This window comes from Cygnus olor, chromosome 18 (assembly GCF_009769625.2).
Source record: "Cygnus olor isolate bCygOlo1 chromosome 18, bCygOlo1.pri.v2, whole genome shotgun sequence".
NCBI classification, from domain to species: domain Eukaryota; kingdom Metazoa; phylum Chordata; class Aves; order Anseriformes; family Anatidae; genus Cygnus; species Cygnus olor.
In genome coordinates this window covers 12,958,687-12,980,684 of record NC_049186.1, presented here as the reverse complement: position 1 = coordinate 12,980,684, position 21,998 = coordinate 12,958,687, and the positions used below count along the sequence as shown (strand labels likewise).

Genomic DNA, 21,998 nt, shown 5'->3' with positions numbered 1-21,998 from the left:
CAGCTAAAAAGAAACTGCCAAGATTTTTTAGTGTCTCTCTGTCTGATTAAGTCACACCTAACTTTCTGTGAACAGCAGTTAGGTCAAGGTAGACCAGACACTAGCTCCCTAATCCTCATCCCTGTGCTTAACCCAAGAAACTGCCCCAATAATATTGATACCGCTATCCAAACATTTCCCTCTGTTTGCCTATAACACATACTTGCAGGTGACAACTACGGTGCTTGCTCTTTTATCAAAACTGTTGGAATCAAAATAGCTAAGCTAGTCATAACTAGTTGACGTTGCCTGTGCTCTTCAAAAACAAGACTAGCACATTTGAAAGCCCAGCACAACTTCCTACCAATCAGAATGCTTCCATTTATTCTACTCCAGTGAATCAGACAACACCAGCACAAGTATATACACACCGGCACACCTGTACCTATACAGGAGCCAACCTATGGTTATTTGCCTCCAATATATCCCGCATGAACTCAGCAAAGTATCTCTAGCTACAATACACTGCTGACTTCTGTGAAAAGAGCAAGCGTAACATAGCACCTGAACCAAGATAGGTAGTCCTGTGGAATGCATGCTCAGCCCACACTAAATCCACTAAAGTAGTAAGCTTTAAACATTATTTTAGTTTCTTTTGTTTTGCTGTAGTATGTCTTTTACAGATATCCTGTCAAGTGCCAGAAGGGCTTGCTTTCCACAGAAAGGATTTAGAGCAGCAGCTCTATAGTGCTCTTTCGTTCTCCAACGCCAGAGGCTGTACACCCTCCCTGTTTATGTTTAGGTGTCATACAAGAAATCAACCAGCATTTTTGCATTCTGCTCCCTACATTTGGAGTCTCCTTTTTCCTCTTCCACCTTTCATGCCTTCCCCTCCCTCTGAGTTTCTTCAAAGCATCTGGGAGCATTTGGAAGTAATTAGACCTGAAGGGAAATGTTGGCCAGACTGGGAGACAATTACAAGTGCCAGGAACCCTGGGTGCCCTTTCTAGCCACTTTGAAGTTCATTCAGATGGTACAAAGCTCTGTTTTGCTTTGTCGGGGAAAAAATGGGAGGAAGGGAATTAGGCATGACAGGCCCATTGAAAAGGGAACAGGTTCCTGTGAACTAACAGAGAAGCAACAGAGAAGCAGAGCACTGGGGGAAGGAACACATCATCAAAGAGACCGACAAAAAGGCCTCCTCTGGACACTGCGCTTTATTACATCTACGAATCGTGCAGATGCACACATAGTTTAGGGAACAATTGTCTATACAGGGAAAATGGAAAATATGTTATTACTGTAACAAGGAACCCCAGCTTGTCCAATATGAATCACCAATCCATGGAGAAAACTTCAAATAAAATACAGCACCATGGCTACAGTGGCACTATACAGTTCATATCCAATATAAGCACAGTTCTAAACAGTAATACCCATTCCATTACAACATCTGCAGGAGGCAAAGATCAGGACTAGCACTCCCCTCTGTACACACACTAACTGCATTGCAGAGAACAGCTACTTTGCTGTGGAAGTACTCAGACCAAAGAAGAAATCTGTAGATCGAAGATCACATGAAGAGATGCTTTTACGGGATTTATTTTTTTTTCTGATTATACCCATAATTACTGATGTTAATTAGGTATAGTGAAAATAAAGCACAGAGCTTGTGGCAGGAAAAACTCTGCATGCTTTGTATTAACAGATACCTGTGTTCTTCGTTAAAAAGATTCTGGCAAATAAAAACAATACAAATGCAGCAAACCAAGCGGTTCACAGGAAAAGCCTATTTGAGCTGTCGTGATATAAGTGCTTCCTCTGAACTGACTTTCCAGCCAACTATGCCCAGAATTACCAGCAGCACTAACCCTAGCCAGCAAAAAGCAGAGAGAAGTCTTGTTCTAGGCAGCACTAAGCTATAGATAAAACTGAATTAATTGTACCTTGCTGCTAGAGTTCAGGAAGCCAGACTCCACTTATCTTTGAAGGTTGAACTAGGGAGATTCGAATTTAAAAACATGGATGGAAGCAAAGTCCTTCAGAAAGATTATCTAGGAATCATCTCCCCCTCAATTCCCTATTCATATTATTTGCATGCAGGAAATCTTAAATTTTACCTCTAACCTTGCTTCTGTAGTCACAAAGCCCATAAACAGGCCTTCCACTCCTCCAAAAGATGAAACTGGCAGCTGAAATAGCAATTTTCTGTTTATAACTTATGTTCATACAGATTAGACCTCTCCTGGGCCACCAACAATTTCTTACAAATTCTCAAGTAGTTCATCAGGAAAGAGGCACAGCTGAATGCTCATTGCACCCCAAAATGCTTCATCTCTTCCCACCTACAACACAAACATAAGACCATTAAAACACTTAACCACATAGTTTGCACTGCGTCATTTCTCAATAACATGATCTCATTCTGTATGTTGCTGTGTTCAGACAACAGTTGGGTAGCATGGAGAAGTAGTTCTTCAGCAAGTGGAATGGTGAATACAACATAACTTCCAGGAAAGAGAATTCCATCTTACATGTTACTGACATAAATATTAGTATATGTTAATAAACCTTCATACAAGCTGTTTGTGGATAACCTACATAGGTAGACAAGATGTTTTGTGCTTTATCCAGATCATCTTTACTTGGAAAAGAAAGTTCTACTCAAGTGAAACAGTTCAAGCATACTGGAACCAGGAAACAGTAAAGATACTGTTTTCCACATAATCTGCACCAGTAATCCACTACCAGTCACAGACTCATAGAATAGTTTGGGATGGAAGGTACCTTAAATATCATCTAAATTCCAACCCCCTGCCAGGGGCAAGGACACCTTCCACTAGACCAGGTTGCACTAAGCCCCATCCAACCTGGCCTTAAACACTTCCAGGGATGGGGCATCCACAACTTTTCTGGGTAACCTGTTCTAGTGCCTCACCATTCTCATAATGAAGTATTTCTTCCTAATGTCTGATCTAAATCTACCCTCTTTTAATTTAACCATTGCCCTTTGTCCCATCAAGGACAGATCAGCTATAGCAGGGAAACACACACAGACCCACTGTTTGCAGCCTTCCAGTAATCACTTCACACCTTATGCTATGCTGCTGGCCCCACAGAATCAAGTACTAAAATTCTAACAGGAAACTAAAAACGGGAATTTCAGATAATGCTTCCTAGTTTTATTGCTTTTTAGGGGGGTTGACTTAGCTTTTTATTCTTTGCCACTGCATCGGAAAATGAATATTGCCAATTGTTTAATTCAGGAATGCTTTTTTCAGTTCCTTCATATTTTGTATAAATTCTCATATAAAACCACACAAGCTATTGGTTCTGAGACTAAAACCAAGGCTGCAGTTCTCTGATGAGGAAAAAAAACATAATGGAAGTTTGGGTGCAATCTCAACTATAGAAAACCACTACTGCTCTGAAGTAAAGAGACCAACAAAAAGACCAGCTCAAAAATTAAGAGAAAGGAAAGGACTAAAACAGACTATGCCAGTAAAGGACAAAGAACTGATGGAGGTTTAATAGACTACACAGGCCATTTGTAGATAGAATGTCATGCCTATTAGTATTAGTATTTGAACTATACTGGCATAGTTAAGAACTCAGAACATTACCTCCAGGACATAGTTAAGGATGCTGCAAGCATAATGAATTAGACCTCAGGCTCAACACGGCCTAGAAACAGCATTCAGGTGCTTCTCCACTGAAGGCTGAAGTTTAGGTCACAAATTGGTTTGTGACTGACAAGCACTGAACCATGTATATATCCTGCAAGCCTTCTGTTGACATCTTTAAGAACAGTGTCAACATCCAAAGCATTTGACATAGAGGAGGAGCCTGCCTTTCTGTGGAGTTCAACAGAAGAACTCTCCTCTGATTTCATGCTACCTGGTAGCTTCAGCCATTTGGGTATTTTCCCAGGGGCCCTTTTCAACATTTGTGGAGCTTCATGCACCCTTGCTGGTTCTGGTTGCTCATCAGTTTTTTTGTCACTTCGGGCTTCTGGTTCAGGTAGGGATGGAACCGTTGATTCCAAAGATGATGAGGCAGAAGGAACTAATGACTTGGACAAACATCTGAAGAGAAAATAAGCAAATTGAATTAAAAACTTCATTTTTTTCATAATAGCCCCATGTAAAGCCCACCTTTAAGCTTTCAAAGTCAGATTGAAAAGGCTCTTCCTTTTCGTAATAAAGACCTTAGGATTACTTTAGTCACTGAATTCCTGCTTTACAAAGAAGGATTCTATGATTCATAAGCTATGAACTCAAGTATGACTATGAAGGAGAAGCTGAAGTCCTAGTATCTGTCTTCAGATCATATTTCTTTTTAGAAAGATGGACTCACTTCATGGCTCCCCTCCCTGTAAAACTCATTTGCAATTCTATTCAGTCCCAACATACCTGGCCACTAATAAATCAGCTGCAGAAGGGGAAACTGCAGAGCTCAGCAGATCCGATTTCAGGTAACAATCTGTTTAAAATGAAATCCAATGAAATACAAACACTTGTTTGGTAACAAAGACATCAATCACCACAGAATCACATAGCTCTACAATCAGCAAAGACCGGCTGTATACTATAGTAAATCTCCTTCCACCAGCTGACAAATAAGATGCTTTTAAACTATGACAGTTTCTTTCACAAGTCAAGGTGCTCTGTTTCATCATTCAAAACTCAAGATAATGACATTTTCTTCCAGTGCTCACTGCATCTCAGAAGCTATTACGTGAAGCTGCAGCATTCTTTAATCTCTAGGACAAACAGAGATTCTACGCATAAACCACAGACATCAGAGAACTGAAGGTTCAAATCTGTTCTCCCATCTCCAGCTAGTCTACTACAACAGAAGGTCTGTAAGAGCATTTCACAGAAGGATTCTTCTATCATTCTTGTCCTCAGAGTAGATAATGCTTATTCCATAGGCTAAAAAAATCTCACAAGAAGGGTACTATATTTACATTTGTGGTCAAGCTAACCGGTAATCCAACACAATTCTTGCAGGACCAGGCTACCTCTGAAGAGCTTCAGCCATTCTAAATGGGAACAGTTACCAGCAATCCCAAGGATTGCTTTTTTTTTTTTTTTTTGGGGGGTGGGGGGGTGGGGTGGGGAATCTGAATGTACAGATACAATTTTTCTCAGTCTTCTATATAGGTGCAATACTATCAGCTAAAGAAGAGAGGAGGCTCACTCACCTCTGCGCTCCTCAGATCCAAAATGAATGACAGCAGCTGGAAAGAGTCTAGCCTGCAGTAAAGGGGAAAAAGACACGACTGACTGTAGATGTTTTCATGGTCCACTGTGAACGTTAGAAACTGGTTAGACAATTATGGACAATTCAGATTAAGATCAGGTCACTGAAACATCTATAATTCAGAAGTCTGAACTTGTGTAAAGCACAGGGCACTCAGATATTAAGCAAAACTGTACAATGTAGCTATTCTACTACATACAGATGATGAGACCAGTACAGCAATGTGCTCGTTGTGCTAATGACCTGCTATTTGTTTTCAATCTAGTCTAAACTGCTAGTTCCTACCTGTCAGAATAACTGCTATATTCAAGCTTTTTTTTTTTTTAATCCATTTAGCTCATTATGTGATCTAGGTAACTGTAGGACTGTGTAGGACTGCCTCCTTTACATCTGCATTTATCACTCAACCTTTATTTCATATGCAAATGCTATTATTGATTTTGCATTTATACGTTTATCTCCAAACCAGATAAAAGCAGAGTGTGCCCAGAACACCAGTGTGATTCCTGTTTTTCAACAGCTCCTCAGTGACTATTATGTGAGGCGTCAGTCAGCCAAAGCATAATTCATTTAGCATGCACTTTAATTACACTGCGACACCTTAAAAAGAAATATACATATAGGTCATGAAACACTGAATCAAATGGAAGTATGTTACAGTATGTAAATTTATCGAGTCTGAACTTGTAAGTACTGCCACCATATTAGAATGATATGATATGCCACAGCGCCCCAGCTGACCAGATCAGTGAAAAGGTGAGAAACACTGCGCATCTCACTGGGGATGGCCCCAGAAAGGTATGCACCACATTACCTTCTATCTTTCTGCCTACCTCTTCAGTAGTCCACAACGAGCAATTTCTGGTCAAAACGCATACACAAAGAACACATTAAAGAGGGTTCCCATGAGCTCATATTTTAACAGAATAAACTCCTCCTTTGTCAACCCAGAAGCGCAATACAGCCAGACTCAATTTTTCCCTCCCTACTATTTACTATCACTCTGAAGAGAAGAGACGCACTCTGCAGGAAAAAAAAAAAAGCAGTAACACTGTCTATAATTCTAGTTAGCAGGTCTGATACCTAGTTCCATTTGTTTATAAATTTACCACACTGCTTTATACTTTGTTTTCCCCCATTTTAAGACGTATGTCCATCACACAAGAAGGAAGTTGCAACTGATATCCCTCAAGTTACACAAATGTAAGGAAGCAAATAGTGTCCTGTCTGTTGCAGTTCACTCTTTTTTAAATTTCAAATAGCAACAAATCAAAACAATGAAGCTTCTCAACCATACAGCTAAACAACTTATGCTCTTGCCCATTTTCTCTCACTTTGTACCCATCTGCTATGTCATTGCTAAATAGCTTTATTCAACTACCTCTGCATAAATATATAGTGAACCAAATTCAGTACAGAATATGAATTATGATCCCTGTTGAACATATTAACACATTAAATGAAATTGTACTAGTAGCTCAGATGGTGATCTCTTGAATAAATAATTCCAAAGATACAAGAAAAGAAATTATTCTCAATTAGCCCTAAGTACAAGATCAGATTCAAACTGTAGTGGAAAATAAGACAATAAGAAATAGTGATCACAACGTAGTAAAATTCAACATCACAGAAAATGAAAACATGAAAAATTAATGCAAATACTGGATTTTAGAGAGTTAATGAAATTAAGCATGCTGATTAGAGAACAAGAAGTCAGAGGCAATGAAGTAAAATTCTTAGCTGTTTAATAAACATTATCTGGAAAAGTGAGTCTCAGAAATGGTATGCAGCCCTAACTGAAAAAAGGCAGAGAAGCAAGTATTAAAGCAAGCTAACAAAGTGTTGTCATTTACCCATAATTCAAAAAGAAAAGATTTTTCAACTTTGGTAACTAACACTTGTGAGGCCAATAATATGACATGAAGCAGCAGAAAAGACTTGGGAAGGAAATTCAGAGAGTTAAAATACAACTCGTGTTAAAACAGCAAAAAGTTAGAATAAGAAGTTCAGATAAAAGAAGTCCCTAAAATAATTGGTTGGTACGCTACATACATATTAAAGAATCCCATTAAAAAGGAGAATTTAAATGATGATTTTGGACCAATTTCATCATTAGGGCGACTTGAAGACAAGTAAATTTGTTCTTGATCTTTTCTTTCACGAGAGACGCAGTAGTTTCAGGTCACTGTTTCATTTTAAGTTCCTTGTCAGTAAAGACTGAATTGTTGAGGTTGGAAAGGACATCTGAAAATTGTCTTGTGCAATCCCCTCTCCTAAGAGCTGGGTCTGCTACAGCACTTTTCTCAGGACCATGTCCAGTTAGCTTCTGAATATCTCCAGGGAGGGAGACTCCACAACCTACCCAGACAACCTGCTCCGGTATTAGACCACCCTTACAGCATTTATTTTCTTCATTTAAATGGAAGTTCCTGTAAGTTGTGTCCATTTCTTCTTGTCTTGTCCTTTCATTAGGCACCACTGAGAAGAGTCTAGCTACATCTTCCTTGCCACTTCCCATGAGGTAATTACACACATGGACAAATCCACTCCCGTCCCAGAGCCTTCTCTTTTCCAGGCATAACAACCCCAGCTCTCTCTGCCTCTCCCTGTATGTCAGACGCACCAGTCCCTTTATCATCTTTTGGTCCTTTGCTTGGCACCAGAGAAACTTTAAATCTGTGCCTGCAGTCCCACTGGTTCATTTGAGGAATCATAAAAGCAACTGCACATAAATGTGGAAGGTACGTACCTATGAAATCTGCTCTTCTGTTACAGCGATTATAGTATTACACCACACCCTCAAAGAAACTGAAGCAGTACAAAAACTGGAACTAAAAGATAAATTAAAAAGCTCTAAATTACCATGCCCAGATGGTACATCCAAGTGTTCTCAAGGAACTGCAGAGTAGTAGATTCAAAATTAAGCTTCTTATTAAAAACAGACACTGCTGCAAGCACAGGCTTGTATTTTAAAAAAGGGCTGAAAGTGACATGTAGATTAATATGACATGGTGTAACCAGCTGTACACCAGCAAGGATTCTGAAGGAAAAAAATAAATCTTATTATTGGAACTAACATGTCAGTGTAATATTACATAAAGAAGTATTTTTTAAGGTTTCAGAAGACCTTTTATTTTAGGAGACAGATAAAGAAGCCAAATCACAGTGTAGAAGAGTTAAGGACTGTCACAGCTAGCAACTATCAGGAAGACAGAAGACATTGACTGATGGTCTACATTTACCCCAACAAAACAGTAATACTAAATTTCTTCTCTTGAAGAAACCAAACCAAAAAAAAAAAAACAAAGAAAAAAGCCCACACCACCACCTACCTGTCCCTCTTCATACCATCAATACATACTTAGAAACCATGCAGGTCAGGCTGCCTGCTCTCGAGTCTTCTTGATCCTCTGTTGCCATCATCAGCACAGTCAGGATACTAGAACTGATGGTATCTGGACTTGATCCAGCAGCACAACTACAAGAAGTCAGACAAACCCTGATCTCTGCTGGGGAGTCTGGATTCCTACCTAGTACAGAGACTAATAAAAACGTATGAACTGCAGACAAATTGAAACAGCTTCACTTACCTTCCCGACTACAAATGTCAAATGAGTATTTGGCATTATAAATGCAAAAGTTTTTGGACTTTAATCCAAAAGGCTCAGGAGACTTTCACATGTAGTATGGCCCACATGTTAGACTGAAGCAGGAGAGATATCCCTCAGTCTACTCCAAGCCTCAGCTCCTGCCTAAGTAGCCAGGAATCTTCACATCCTTGAACTGATATTTTAGCAGAAATCGTTATTTATTAGGTCTTTTAACGTGTCATTCCTCATTCAACAGGGTTGCCTGCTCCAATCAGAAAGACAGCTCTCCATAAACTTTTTAATTAAGAAGTGCCAGACAGTTTAGAAACCCCCAGAGAAGACTCTTGCAAGAGCTTTGATGTTTCCGCTGCATTTGTCTGAAGGGATACCTCTATTTAGGAAATGGGTGGCTTAAAAAGGAGTCCCCCCAACACTCCCTCCCCAAACACACATACACTCAAGCCCTTTTACACACAACATCCTTTCCATGAAGGCTGCAAGTTGGAAAATTAGGTTTTTGTAGCGTGTTAGTGCTGGAATTTTTTAATAACCTCCCCTCTCTCTTTTTCCTCTCCCACCCAATTATCTCGGTAAATAATTAACATTCTGAAGGAGATAAGTAAGCACAGTATCTCAGAGCTCAAAGCCCTTTAGTTCAAAGCCCTGTTCTTTTCTCTTCTTTTCCCTGCTGCCACCACCAAAACTTCCTTGTCAATCAAGCTCTGGGCACACACATCAAAGCTTCATGTGGGAATGGCCCCAAGAGGTCAAAGAAAATTCATGGCAGGGCCTGCATGAGGCACAAAGAGAGAGAGAAACAGACCAAGAGCTAGACAGACACACTAACCACACAAGCACACAAACAGAATGTGCCCCAGTATAAACTTCTACACTGTTTACTCACAAGTTGACAAATAACCATAGTTCTAAATTTCAGGCTCCACCACCACAACCATTTCCAACTGCTGGCAAAACATCAGTCCAAATGCTTCACTTCAAAATCATTTAATTGAAAGACACTTAAAGGCACTAGAGAGCAGCTCACAAGTATACAAAATGCAACCTCCTTCCCATGGCTCACTTCCCTCCATCACTACCCCTTCCTAGGGCTCAGCCAACACAGAGTCCCACCTTGCCAAATTTATATCCAGTAAGTTCTTTTTCTTCAATTCTTTCTTAAGAATAATGGTTCATTCATACCATCCTTTGTCTAGTTTCCTTACCGCAGAATTCTCAGGTGTCATTCCTATTTCAATACTTATTAAGGGTTCAGCACAGAAAACAGTTAGCTACATCTCACTGATCATCCCAGTAATTCTCCAGCCAGTCACCGGTAGGACAAGCGCCGCCTGAGAGTTTTTTGTAACACAAAAGTATTTAAACCACTACCAATTTCACATTAAAAATATATACACACACTCAGAGTGGAATAACTCCAGTAGCCAAACAATGTCTTGGCATAAAGATAAGAAGGTTTTAGGATCTCCGGTCCAGGAAAACATACAACCCCAGAGTTGGACCCTTTAGTATTCCCATACACTGCTAAGGACGCAAGAATCAAATACTGTGTAGAACATTATCTGAAACCTATATTCACAAGTCAGCTGCTATTTCTTCATTTGCATTTGTTCTAATGCATGTATCAATGTCCTTAGAAGGATGTTGCAGTTCTTAAACTCACAGTGTAGGACTCTCAATATCTGTGAACCAAGAGAAATTTAGAAACCTCTAACAGTTACACTGAGCCAAGCAGATTGACCAAATGAATCTCAGATTGTTTGAAACAAATATTAAAAAAAAAAAAATCTCCATTCAGCTATACGCCAAGAATTACTACAAGTCAAGAGCTAGCTATTGCGCTCAAATATACAGCATTTCTCTTCCTTGATGCTTTGATTTTCACCCAAAGTACAATGTCATTCTTACTGGGAAAATTAAATACAGCTAGATTATTGTTACTGCAACAGCACTCAGAAATCCAATTGGAAATGGTGTCCCATTGCGCACTTCATGTCATAGAATCATTTAGGTTGGAAAAGACCTCTAAGATCATCTAGTCCAACCTTTAACCTAGTACTAAAGTCCACCACTATACCATGCTGCTAAGTTCTAAATCTACATGTTTCTTGAAGACCTTCAGGAATGGTGACTCAACCACTTCCCTGGGCAGACTATTCCAATGCCACACATCTATCTATTTATGTTCATATAAATGGAAAGAAAAGTAACGTACAAAGTACATTAAATAAAAATGTGAGAAAGTACAATTGCTATTTTTTGTACTGATGAAAAACTGAGATTTAATGAGACTAAGTAACTTATTCAAAGTCACAGAGAATGGCAGTAGTAGAAATGAGAGCTATATATATATACACACACACACACACATATATATATACACACACACACACACACGTATTTCCCATCCAGGGTCTTAGTCACAGTCACTGACGAGGCAAGAAGCAGAGGAACCAGTGTTCTGCTTACCAACCTCCCCATTTAAAAAGTATCATTACAAACAATTCCTCAGGTTTTAAAAAGATCTCAATAACACAGCTTCATCAATATGCTTAGTTACAGTTGCAGAAGTTTAAATGAATACTTTCAATTTCTTAAAGCTGAAGATCAGCCTGTTACTCACAAAGCCACATTTAGTCAAACTGTAGCTACAGTAACTCAAAGTTTTATTTCAGACACTCAGGGTGAACTTACTCAGATACCACAGTGGTGAGCGTGGTTTATGACAGCAGGGCATCCTGGTTGTAGAGTGGTATGTTAGGTCTACTGGATCTTGCATTCCATGACAAAAATATCTACACTAGAACAGCATTCCCCTGTATATCACAGAGGAGAAACATTTCTGCTTTCTTTTATTGCATATTTTCGTAACTTGTTCTCTGAAGCACAGAAAAGGTTTCAGGCAGTACCGTCCCAAATAATGTCTCAATACTTCCCCCTTCAGTGGTCATTTCCAGACACACGAATTCAAAAAAATCCTAGAATTGAGTACTGCAAAATATGTACATTGTTACCATGCAGTTATTCTGTTCACAGACAGAACGATGCTTTCAAATCAGGCAGAGACTGCTAAGGGGAACTTGCAGCTGCCAGAATGAAGCATTCTTTCCGTTACATGATCTGAAAAGATTAGAGTGCCACAGGTCTGCTGTTAGTTTGATCTTAAAAGATGAATAAGAAAATAAGCACTTCAAAGGAACACGCACATGGAAGGAGAAATCCAAGCTACCAACATGAAATACTGCACAGTACACACACCCCAAACACATAAACTAGCACTTGGAAAATTCAGCCGGAAAGCCGGTGGATCAAAAGCTTCTCCAGCAAGACTGCAAAGCATCGCTGAAATAGAAATAAACACCACAGTCATGGTGAAAGGGGCAAACTGACTAAGTGGTTCTTGTTTATAACCTGAGAACAAAGCTTCTCAATGTGGACTGCAACTGCGAAAGAAGATGGATATTCTGCAGCCAATACAGGGGAAATCTGATCCAGCTTGAACAGGGGATCTTTAAAATTCATAAGGCAAAGATAAGACTTGAAAGCACTATTTTGAGAAGGCTACTTAGAAAGAAATCCAGGTATAAAGAGCGTTCATTGAGCCCTTGAGCTGAGATCAGAAAGACTTGGCCTCCAAAATTAATAGTAGAAGAGAGAACGTTTTTGGCAGAATTTCTACTCTAAAATAAGTCACACAAGGAAGGCCTCATCCTTACTGCAATGTCTAGCCTTAATCAAAGCCAGCATAAGAAACAAGTATGTACAGACATTACGAGTATGGTAACGAACAAGAACGACCTCCTATCTGGAGGTAGTATTAATAACAAAATTTAGTTAGATGAGAAAATCCAGAATGAATAAGTAAAGGGCTAAAACCTCACATAGGAAGGCAAATGCCATCCTCTGGTCTGGATGAATTTCACTACTAATTGCAATTTTCTTTGTTAGCGAGTAGGGTAAATGCAAGACCTGCCACTGGAAATACCTCTGACAGACTGACTCTGACTTTTTTTTTTTTTATGAAACTGCATTCAGACTCTTGCCAAAAGCACAGAAGGCTTCACACTGCCCAAGTCATAATCTGCTTCACTAAACAGAATGCCAGACGTTGCCCAAAATGGCATTAACAAATAGGATATGGAAACAGAACCGAAGGCAAAAAAAAGGAACAAACAGCTCCTCTGGATTCCTGCCCACGGTACATGCCAGAGGAAACACTTGGTGCACTCTAAGATCTGATTAGAAAATCTAAATATTTATGTGGAAGTGTGTGGATTCCTTTAGCTTCTCTAAAGACAGAAGATGGCTTCTTGCCCTCTTTACTGTTTTGACTTTTCCAGTGGCTGATATTCTTATATTCTGCTAACTCTTTCCTAGTATTAACTCCACAATCAATTACTCTTTCTACTAAAGTCCCCAGATGAACACTACTCAAGTGCCTGTTTCTGGGAGGAGAAAGAAAGAGAAGAGCAACTCTGAAAATTCAGCTTGGCTAGCCTAGGAAAGCACAAACATGCAACCAGAGCTATAAGAAACTCGAGGCCAAGTGCTACAACAGGGAAGCCTGCAGTTGATCAGTTCTGGAGAGCAAAACTTATAAAACACTTCAAGGGGCATGAGGATAAGGAAGTCGGTGAAAACAGCAGTAACAACAACAACAAAAATCAAAGTAATTCCCTTGAAGTCTTCTTCATGGATTCCAAAAACACACTGCTGCCAATCTGCATGCTCACTAAATTGTAAATACACATTTCAGGAGAATTTACTTCAGACAGTTCTTTCAGCCCAAGTATCTTAGCAAACAAGTTGACAATATTTTTCTTTTTTCCTGGTTCTGCTTACTGCATAATGGCTCTCCTTTCATTGTGAGCAACCAGATTAAGGAATGCAATTCCAATCTTATCAGCCTGAACATAGTGAGAGGGCTGAGAAAGCAGAAATACTGATAATATGGTACTTCAAAAAGTTGCAGTCATTTATAGATATCTGAACACTCAAATATGCTCACATTACTACCTCAGACACCATGTACTCTTTCTTGTAGACAAGCATCACAGCAGCCTGAAAACTGGAGAATAACCTACTGCTAGCATAAGGCCTAAGGTACAATTCTGAATCATGCCTGACATTGGACAAACAATCCCAAACAACCAATTCCCAGTCATATCACAGAAGAAGAAACTCTACCTGCAACAGTTTGTTCCTAAAACATCCAGGCTGGCAGCAGTTAATGTGCAGAACACTCTGTGTTGGGGCTTAAGCAGTCTCTGCCTCTGATAGTCTCAACAATGACCGTAAGTTTCTAGAAAATCCTTTTAAAGTTCACCAAGAGAATTTCCATATCCTTGGATGATGACGTTTGAGTTCCCTATGCACCAAAGCATCTCTCAAAGAGAAGGAGAAAACAGAAGGCAATTAAACAGCCCACAACTAAACTGAAGGGAAGAAATAAAGGGATACTACCTAAAAGGTAATACTAATAGTTCACTGGTGTTTAGACATGATAGCATCATGTATTTTGAGAAGACAGGGGGCAACCTAGAAAACCAAGAATGGACTGTGCAGAAGCCATAAGCCAATCTATTCCTCTACTCTTTGGTTTTCTAATTTTCTGTTTCTAAACAGCTTAAGCACCATGTTTGGGGAACAATAATCTAAAAAGTTTCTGAGAGCTAAAGGAGAACAAAGCACTTTAAGACATGAAAAATCATTTATGAGAGAATAATTAGACAAAATCTCATGTTGGAAAGTAAAGACAATGTTAAAAAGTTTTAAAGTTAAACACTAAAAAAAGTACAGAATTGCTAGATACAGCATGGTAGTACGCATGTTTTGGAAGATCTGTTCTGAATAGAAACAGATTTCTAGTCATCTAAGAAATATCCTATTAGAATGAAGTGTCAGGTTATATGCGTACATGTTTGCAAAAGAACTGCATCAGCTGCAAAACGTACCAGGAGGCTATTGCTAACTCCACTGTCAGAGCACCTGGAGTAAAAGCCATGAATTTTGGAGGTTACATGACACAAACTGACAAACATAAAGAGCTCTAATACCAATAAAGACAACCTCCCTTCTCAACCTTTCATGCAGCCATAAAAAAAGAGTTACCATAACAGCTTGAGAAATTAGCTACCCATGCTCCCTTTCCCTGTGATGTGTGGAAGAACTCCACATTCCACATCATTAATGTACGCATTCTAGTGTATCAAAACAGCGTTATTCCAGAACAAGCTCTCATAGCACAGAGATGATAAGTACTGCATGGTCACTTTAGCATAAAAGCTCCTCTTCTCCAAGCCTGGAAGATGCACTTTTTCCTTTTTTTTTTTTTTTTTTGTACAAAATAACCTAACAGTATGTTTTCTGTCTTCACAGATCAAATTTGCTTTTTAATCTCTTTCCTTCCAGATAGCAGAAATAGAAGGGGAGCTCTGAGTAAAGTACAAAAGGCTTCCCTTCTGCAGACCACACGATGCCTGAAAGGGGCAAAGCCTTCAACTAACCCACCCATACAGAGCCCAATCCCATCTAGTGCAGGACCAGGCACTGTAGTCTGTCCTCAACCTTACAACAATTGTGAAATTGATACTGACCCGCACAAACTTCTTCCCAGACTGAGGATTTCACAGTTTGAAAGACACTAGAGACACGCTAGCAGTGAGCAAGTCCTGTCCCCAGTGCTGCCCCACCTGGCCCAACACCAAAAGTAACTCCCCTCTGGCTCCTGGCACTGAGATGCATATGAAGTCCAAGACATTTTTCCCCACACATGCATCCCTACATTTGCATATACTGAGACAGCTGATTAAAAAAATTATCAAAGTCATGCAACTGTTAGATAATGCAATGATGATATCTTCATAAGGTCATGGTCTAATCCCTAAAATCTCATGCTTAAGATACTTTTATGTGCATTCCACGTTTTCAAGCAAGTGATTCCATGTATTCAGATTATGCTTAAAAACATCCTTTTTTCTTTAATTATGCCCAAATTCTCAACACAATCACATTCTAATTACACTTTACTTAAAGCGCACTGTAACTATATGTTGCATGAAAAAAAACAATTTTCGACTTTGAATTTGCCACCCTTTATTTTAATTGGATGGTCTGCTTTTATGTTGACACAGAGGAAGTTAGAAATGAGAAAGATGATTCCTTAAAACAGTCCATTTGCAGGAGAACTTTCAGCTTTAGAATGCTGTATCTTGAACAATCACAGTTTTGTACTAATGCCAAGGTTTTGCACCTTTGCATGTGATATTGCAAGTAGTTAAACCTCAAGAAAACCATCATAAACTGAAGGTGCTTGACATTAAAAATGATCAGGATCTTTATCAAGCTGTCAGTTCTAAACAGATCTAGAAGAGACTAGGCTCTAAAGTAAAAAGTCTTTACAGTGCAGCAATATAGTACATTTTTATATATTTCAAGAAGCTGTCTTAAGGAGTGAATTCCACAATAAACGTCACAACTTGGGAACTGGGAAGTTGCCACACATGTAACAAGCACAAGTAACGGTGCCAGGTGCCAAATGAAGACTTTAACATAGCCAATTAAAATTCCTGCCACAACATTTCTGATTCAAACACAGGGAAAAGTAATTATTTCTTTGGTGTTTCACTGAACAAGTTGTGTTTTGGAAGAGGTCCAGAGAAACAACAGGTGTATGCTGAAAAAGAGAAAATAAAAGAACATTCTTGCTTGGGGGGGGGGGGGGGTGGAGATTGGTGGAATAAAGGGAAACAGAGGATTTTGAAGTTTATTTAGAAGATGGACCAAAGGTAACAAAAGAGACCAGAGACATCAGAGGATACATGGAATAGAAAGCAGGTAAGGGCCAGCAAAGAAGGTGATGCATTCAGTGTGAAATGCAAAAAAGCTTCTCCTATGGTGAATGAGTGCAGCATACAAAGGATTTAGATGCTAACTAAAGAAAAGGAAGAGAACGGTCACAGGTGATTTTAAGGTGATACAGATAGGCACATGAACAGACAGGATACTTTCCAACAGTGACTGGGAACAACAGAAGAAAGCAGCATCCAGAAGTGAAGTACCTAGATCTCAAAGAAGCAAAAAAATATCCAAGAGAAAATGAACTGTGAACCAAAAATGAGGAAAAGGTTAATTACAGAGGTAGAACTTGAGTCTTCAGCATCTAGGAGGTACAAAAAAAAATGGCAAACTAAATTCATGGGATTCTAGATGAAAATGTGGCACATGGAAAAAACACACTTCTTGCAGAGAAACTCAAATGAAGCATTATATTTTGAAGGAACACATGATAAGTCAGAGGCTAAGACAGGAAACCTTGGGAGGCATCTCAGCCAAATCTTAGGAAAGGACAAAAACACCCATTTTATGCAGGAGACATCTACTGGTGAGAGCTGCAGAGAGACTTCAGAATGTTGAAAAAAAGCTTTCCAACAAGCATCTTAAAAAATGTTTTTAAAGGAACTCTAGGTGAGGGATGTGTTCACACACGACAGCTTAGGACACAGAGGGGAGCAGGAGGGCAGAGAGTAGTGTGCATGTGCCATTTCAGACCAGTCTGTACTAGTCACAGCTCTGAGGCTGCTTCCCTTGCCTCAGAACAGCTAGCAAGTGCAGAACATTTTTTTTTTTTATTACCATCTGCTCTTCCTCTGAATGTTTTCCAAATGTATTATTAGCAATGCAACCATAACCAGTTTCCTTTTCCTGGGGTTTCTCAGAAATCTGAAGGCAAAATTTGTCTTTTGCATTTCCCATCATGGTCACCATGTGGGACTTGAGACAGTGTTTTGGGTGGCAGATGTGGATGAGATGGCACAAGTCAGAGGAAGCTGGAAGGAACTGCCTTCATGCCTGAGTGGCAAAACCTCCTGTTTCAAAGACACAACGTGTTTTCCACTGGTATTTTTGTTATTAAGTAAAATATACAAAAGGGCTTTGAAAAGAAAAATGATTTTTCTCCCCACCCACCATGGTATTATGCCTTACAAACACATATGCTGTCCCATTCCTGTCTGGCGGGAGAAGCACTGCCATGCACGCAGCACATTCAAACAGATGCCATGCTCAAGTAGAGAGTAGGAAGGCTGATAAAAACAGAGCAGTCCTCAGGCTGTGCAGAGGCTAAAAGCTACTGCACACAGGGTTCCTGAACCACAGAACCAAACAGGGCTGTGATCCCCAAGATGCTCAGGACTCTCTAGGAAGTTATACCTCTCACAGGTATTGTGATAATACAAAGAACTCTGACATAACAAAACCACTCCCAAACTGTCAAATTTCAGCCACGAATTCTTAACAGGGTTATTAGGAAGAGGGGAGACTTCCCACTGAACACAGTGATCCACACTTTGCCTCTCTGAACCTTCAATAGCCTACGATCAGCTACATTTGTATTGCACCCACACGGCCTGGTCAGGAAGTTGTGGAATTTGGAAAGCTCCATTAAAAACAACTTCAGAGACATACTAAACCCTACCTAACTCACCATGCTGCCTAAAAGGTCCCTTTTTCTATCCCTCTCCTGCCTCCCTGCTGCTCTGCTCCCTTAGGGGCATCAAGCTAAACCTCCCACTGCAGTCTGCTTGACCATCCACACTGCAAGTGAGCTTCAGTCCATTGCTACAAATGTCTACAAATCTCTGAATGACAGCATGTTTTAAACATGGTGAGTCTGGGGTAAAGTGGCTGGCAAAAATTAATCCATCAGTCTCTTTTTAGCACGCGTGATTTACAGAGCCCTGAGTCTCTAACCAGAGACTTCAAGGCCACCTTATATGACATTTGCAAAAGCATCCAGGAATATGGATTTGAGAAATTAAAGTCTCATCTAGTGATTTCCAAAAAGGTCAGATTTGTGTCTAACATAGCCTCTACCTCCTGCTGTACCTATCCAAATCCAGTGTTACATCTCCTACTATATTAGGCCAACTACAGATACAACAAACTGTCATTAACTCAGCTCTTGCAATAATGTTTTAAGGTTAAATATGGTTTGGACTTCATAAAGGCACTGAGCGTATGTATACAACAACATGAACCCCCCCACCCCCGTAACAACAAAAGTGCATCTTCCTGCACAAGGTGGACCTCTTCTGGTGAGGAGCTTGTGCTCTGAAACACCTTGTTCCATTAGCCTTGGCTAAGCAGAAGTCTACATGGATCATAACATTACACAACTTCTTTTTAAAGTAACTAAAGCACATGACAGCGAGGGAAAGCAGCAAGTCAGAGAATCAGAGAGTGAGTCCTTACCTCAAAGAGCGTCAAACTTTCATTATTCAAGATGACTCTGGGAGGTGTAATAACTGAAGTTAAAAAAACAAGTTACAAAACAGGACCATCCAGCAACCAAAACAATAAACACAGCAGGTATGGGAGGGATTACTGCTTTTTTCTTTTTCTTCATCTGTTTTTTTGGGAGAAAAAAGTGACACTTTCACACTGCCAACACAGGCTTCTTATTAGGCAGAAGCATAATGTGGCTAAGTGAGCAGATTATACCTCCTTTGCATTTTGAGGCCACATTTAGGGAAAAAAATCCCTCCCCAGGTCATCTCTCATGGCATCACAAGATCCCATACACATCGCAGCTACAAACAGACTTTGTAAAGTAAGGTCAAATATTACCAACAGCACACTCACACAAATAAAATGGCAAATCTGCATCTGCAAGATGGCTTCTTACAAAGTCTCTCAAAATGCCAACTGTAAAAGAAGGAGGAGAGAAAGGTTTGCTGAATTACATTTGTTTCTTCAGATGCTGGGCAGAAGGGCTAATCTGTTTCTCCAGAACTGCCCTCTACGACATCTGCATATTACCTTTTGCTCTACTCAACTGTACCATCTTTAGTACACTACACCCATTACCATTACAAATTTCTTAGAGAAAAAAATTAGACATGTTTGTCCCCTGGCAAAAATCTAAGGATGGCAGTAAAGTTCTTCCTAGGAAATTCAATAGCAGCTGCAAGATTTTCAGAGTAGCCAGGTGAGACACTAGTAGCTAGTTATTAGGTTTTCTTCCATAGAAAAACATCAAAAAACAGCATCACCGCTATCTCAGAATACGAGGCTCTAAATCAATTAACAGTAAGGGTTACACTGTATGCAGTCTAACTTACTACCTTTTCTGAAATGATAGAGGCAGAAAGGTCCAGCCCGTTATCGTTATTACGGTAGGTAAATCTTGTTTTCTCCTCTTTTTCCCGCATGGGGAGGGAGGTTTGTGGTTTGTTTTTTTGTGTGCATGTTTTGTTGTTTGTTGTTGGTGGTGGTTTCCTCCCTGCCCCCCAACCCCCACCCCAAAAAAAAAAATTAAGCTTTGACATAGAGGAAGCATGCAAACTTTTCTCTTGCTCCACCAAGACTTCATTTACAGACTCTCTCCGAAAAAAAAATAACTCAGTAACACACCGTTTTGACCCAAATAATGGGAAATCAAGTGGAACAGTTTCCTGAGCACAAATATTTTTCCATCAAACAGCCTGACAGTCTCCATCAAGTAGTCCTGGAAATAAACTCCCCTTAAGTAAGGTAATTACCCCAGACTCCCTCCTCATCCAGTTCAGGGATAAGGACAGTATAACTAGCTACAGCTGCTTTTTCAGAGCACCATTCCTCCCCTGGACAGCAGAAAGATCATTCCAGAACCACCCCTCTTTTGTCATGCAACTATCCAACAAGGAGAGAGGTTAGCTGCAGGCACACAGACTGAAGCAGAGATACCTCTTACCAGTTTCACTAGGTCGGAAGAACCCTTGTAGAACGTGACGGTCTGGGAAATGGACTCTCAACACTACCTAGTCAGAGGCAAAGCACATTAGGTTAGTTGCATAAAGCTATTGGTAAGGCATGCCCTTGGCTTCAAATTTGTGAGCAAGTTTCTTTTTAAATAGGGAGATTTGAACTATTTACTCTACATGGGCAAAATAACATACAGGCTAGCAATTGCTGTGCAGCTCCTTGGGCTGTCTGTCTTTCAAAGACTAAGAGAGTTGACCTATATAAACACTATAATGTACAATGCAGCAGCATTTATTCAGGGAGAAGGAGCTCCTTGTGCTAAGTGATGCTCAAATGAAGTATGAAGTCACTCTATGTCCTTAACACAGACAGGTACAGACAAAAGCATCCATAGCAGCAGGAATCCTCCCAGTCAGACAGTCCCCAGGCAGTACATCTGAAGTAAATTAGAATTGTACCATTCTATTTCCAGTGTTGGTTAGACAGCACCTAACTTGAGAACTTCACCTCTTATTACTTTGCAATAAGAAAGAAGACAAAAACTGCATTAGGATCATATTTATAGAGCGAGATATCTCCAGTCCGTAACATCATTTACCCTGTAATGAGACATTACTGAATCTTAAGAGTCAGACATACTGATGTGTGCACATATAAGAGTTTTGAACCATCATGTGGAATAAAATAAAAGGACCTGTACTGCCTGCCACTCAACCACACCGTTACAGGCCAGCTGATTTTACGTGGTACCACTGTTATGCAAGTCCCACAAACAATTAACAAGGACACAAATTTGAAGAGTCCTCCTGTAAGTAACTGAAGATCCTGTTGTTCTCAACTGGTTTCCGAAGCTACTTAATTCCCAAGTTTGGACTAGCCAAAAGGACTGGAAAAAGAACAAAGGCTACCTTTGGGTAACGTTCTATCTTTTCTTTCATCTGAGCCTCCCTCAAAGAGCTGGTCAGCAGTGGAGCTTCTTCCAGGCGTTTCCTAGATACATGGGAAGATGACAAGCTGTCACTTCTGTAATTTTAAGATATATTTTGATATTATTAAGAAAGTGTTAAGTCCAAGCAGGGCTGATGAAAACTGCTCAATTGTTCCACGTATCCCTCACAGCAGTTTCCCCACCTCTCAGTGCCCTACCCCACTCTCACATATGGAACTTTTGAGCATCAGTGATAGCATTGTATAAAATTACTTTTCTTGTACAAGTTTAAAAATAAGTTCAGTAGAGCAGGTGCCAGAAAAGCTACTAAGAGCAGCAGCAGAACATTTGCTGAGATTATGTGAGAAGAGCTGGATTTATTAAACCAATAAAACAGAGACTAACGTGGGACAAGATTACTTCAGGGAGGGAGAAGAGCTACTGAAAAACAATATTGGCACAAGAATTAACAGGTT

General features: G+C 39.9%; 1 protein-coding gene across 19 annotated transcripts in view; it reads right to left on the bottom strand.

The window, feature by feature from the left end:
* Window positions 1–1,178: 1,178 nt before the first annotated feature.
* Window positions 1,179–21,998, bottom strand: part of ASPSCR1 (ASPSCR1 tether for SLC2A4, UBX domain containing) — a 53,946-nt gene continuing 33,126 nt past the window's right edge. For 11 of the 19 annotated variants that reach the window (XM_040530384.1, XM_040530388.1, XM_040530382.1 and 8 more), the window contains 7 exons: window positions 21,503–21,584; window positions 20,584–20,650; window positions 19,494–19,556; window positions 19,104–19,156; window positions 5,186–5,237; window positions 4,392–4,461; window positions 1,179–4,064 (listed from right to left, as the gene is read on the bottom strand). In XM_040530384.1, coding sequence (XP_040386318.1) covers window positions 3,677–4,064; window positions 4,392–4,461; window positions 5,186–5,237; window positions 19,104–19,156; window positions 19,494–19,556; window positions 20,584–20,650; window positions 21,503–21,584 — 775 coding nt within the window. In that variant the 3' untranslated portion in view covers window positions 1,179–3,676. The remainder of the gene's footprint in view (window positions 4,065–4,391; window positions 4,462–5,185; window positions 5,238–19,103; window positions 19,157–19,493; window positions 19,557–20,583; window positions 20,651–21,502; window positions 21,585–21,998) is intronic. The other 8 variants (XM_040530379.1, XM_040530386.1, XM_040530394.1 and 5 more) reach the window with 2 other exon arrangements.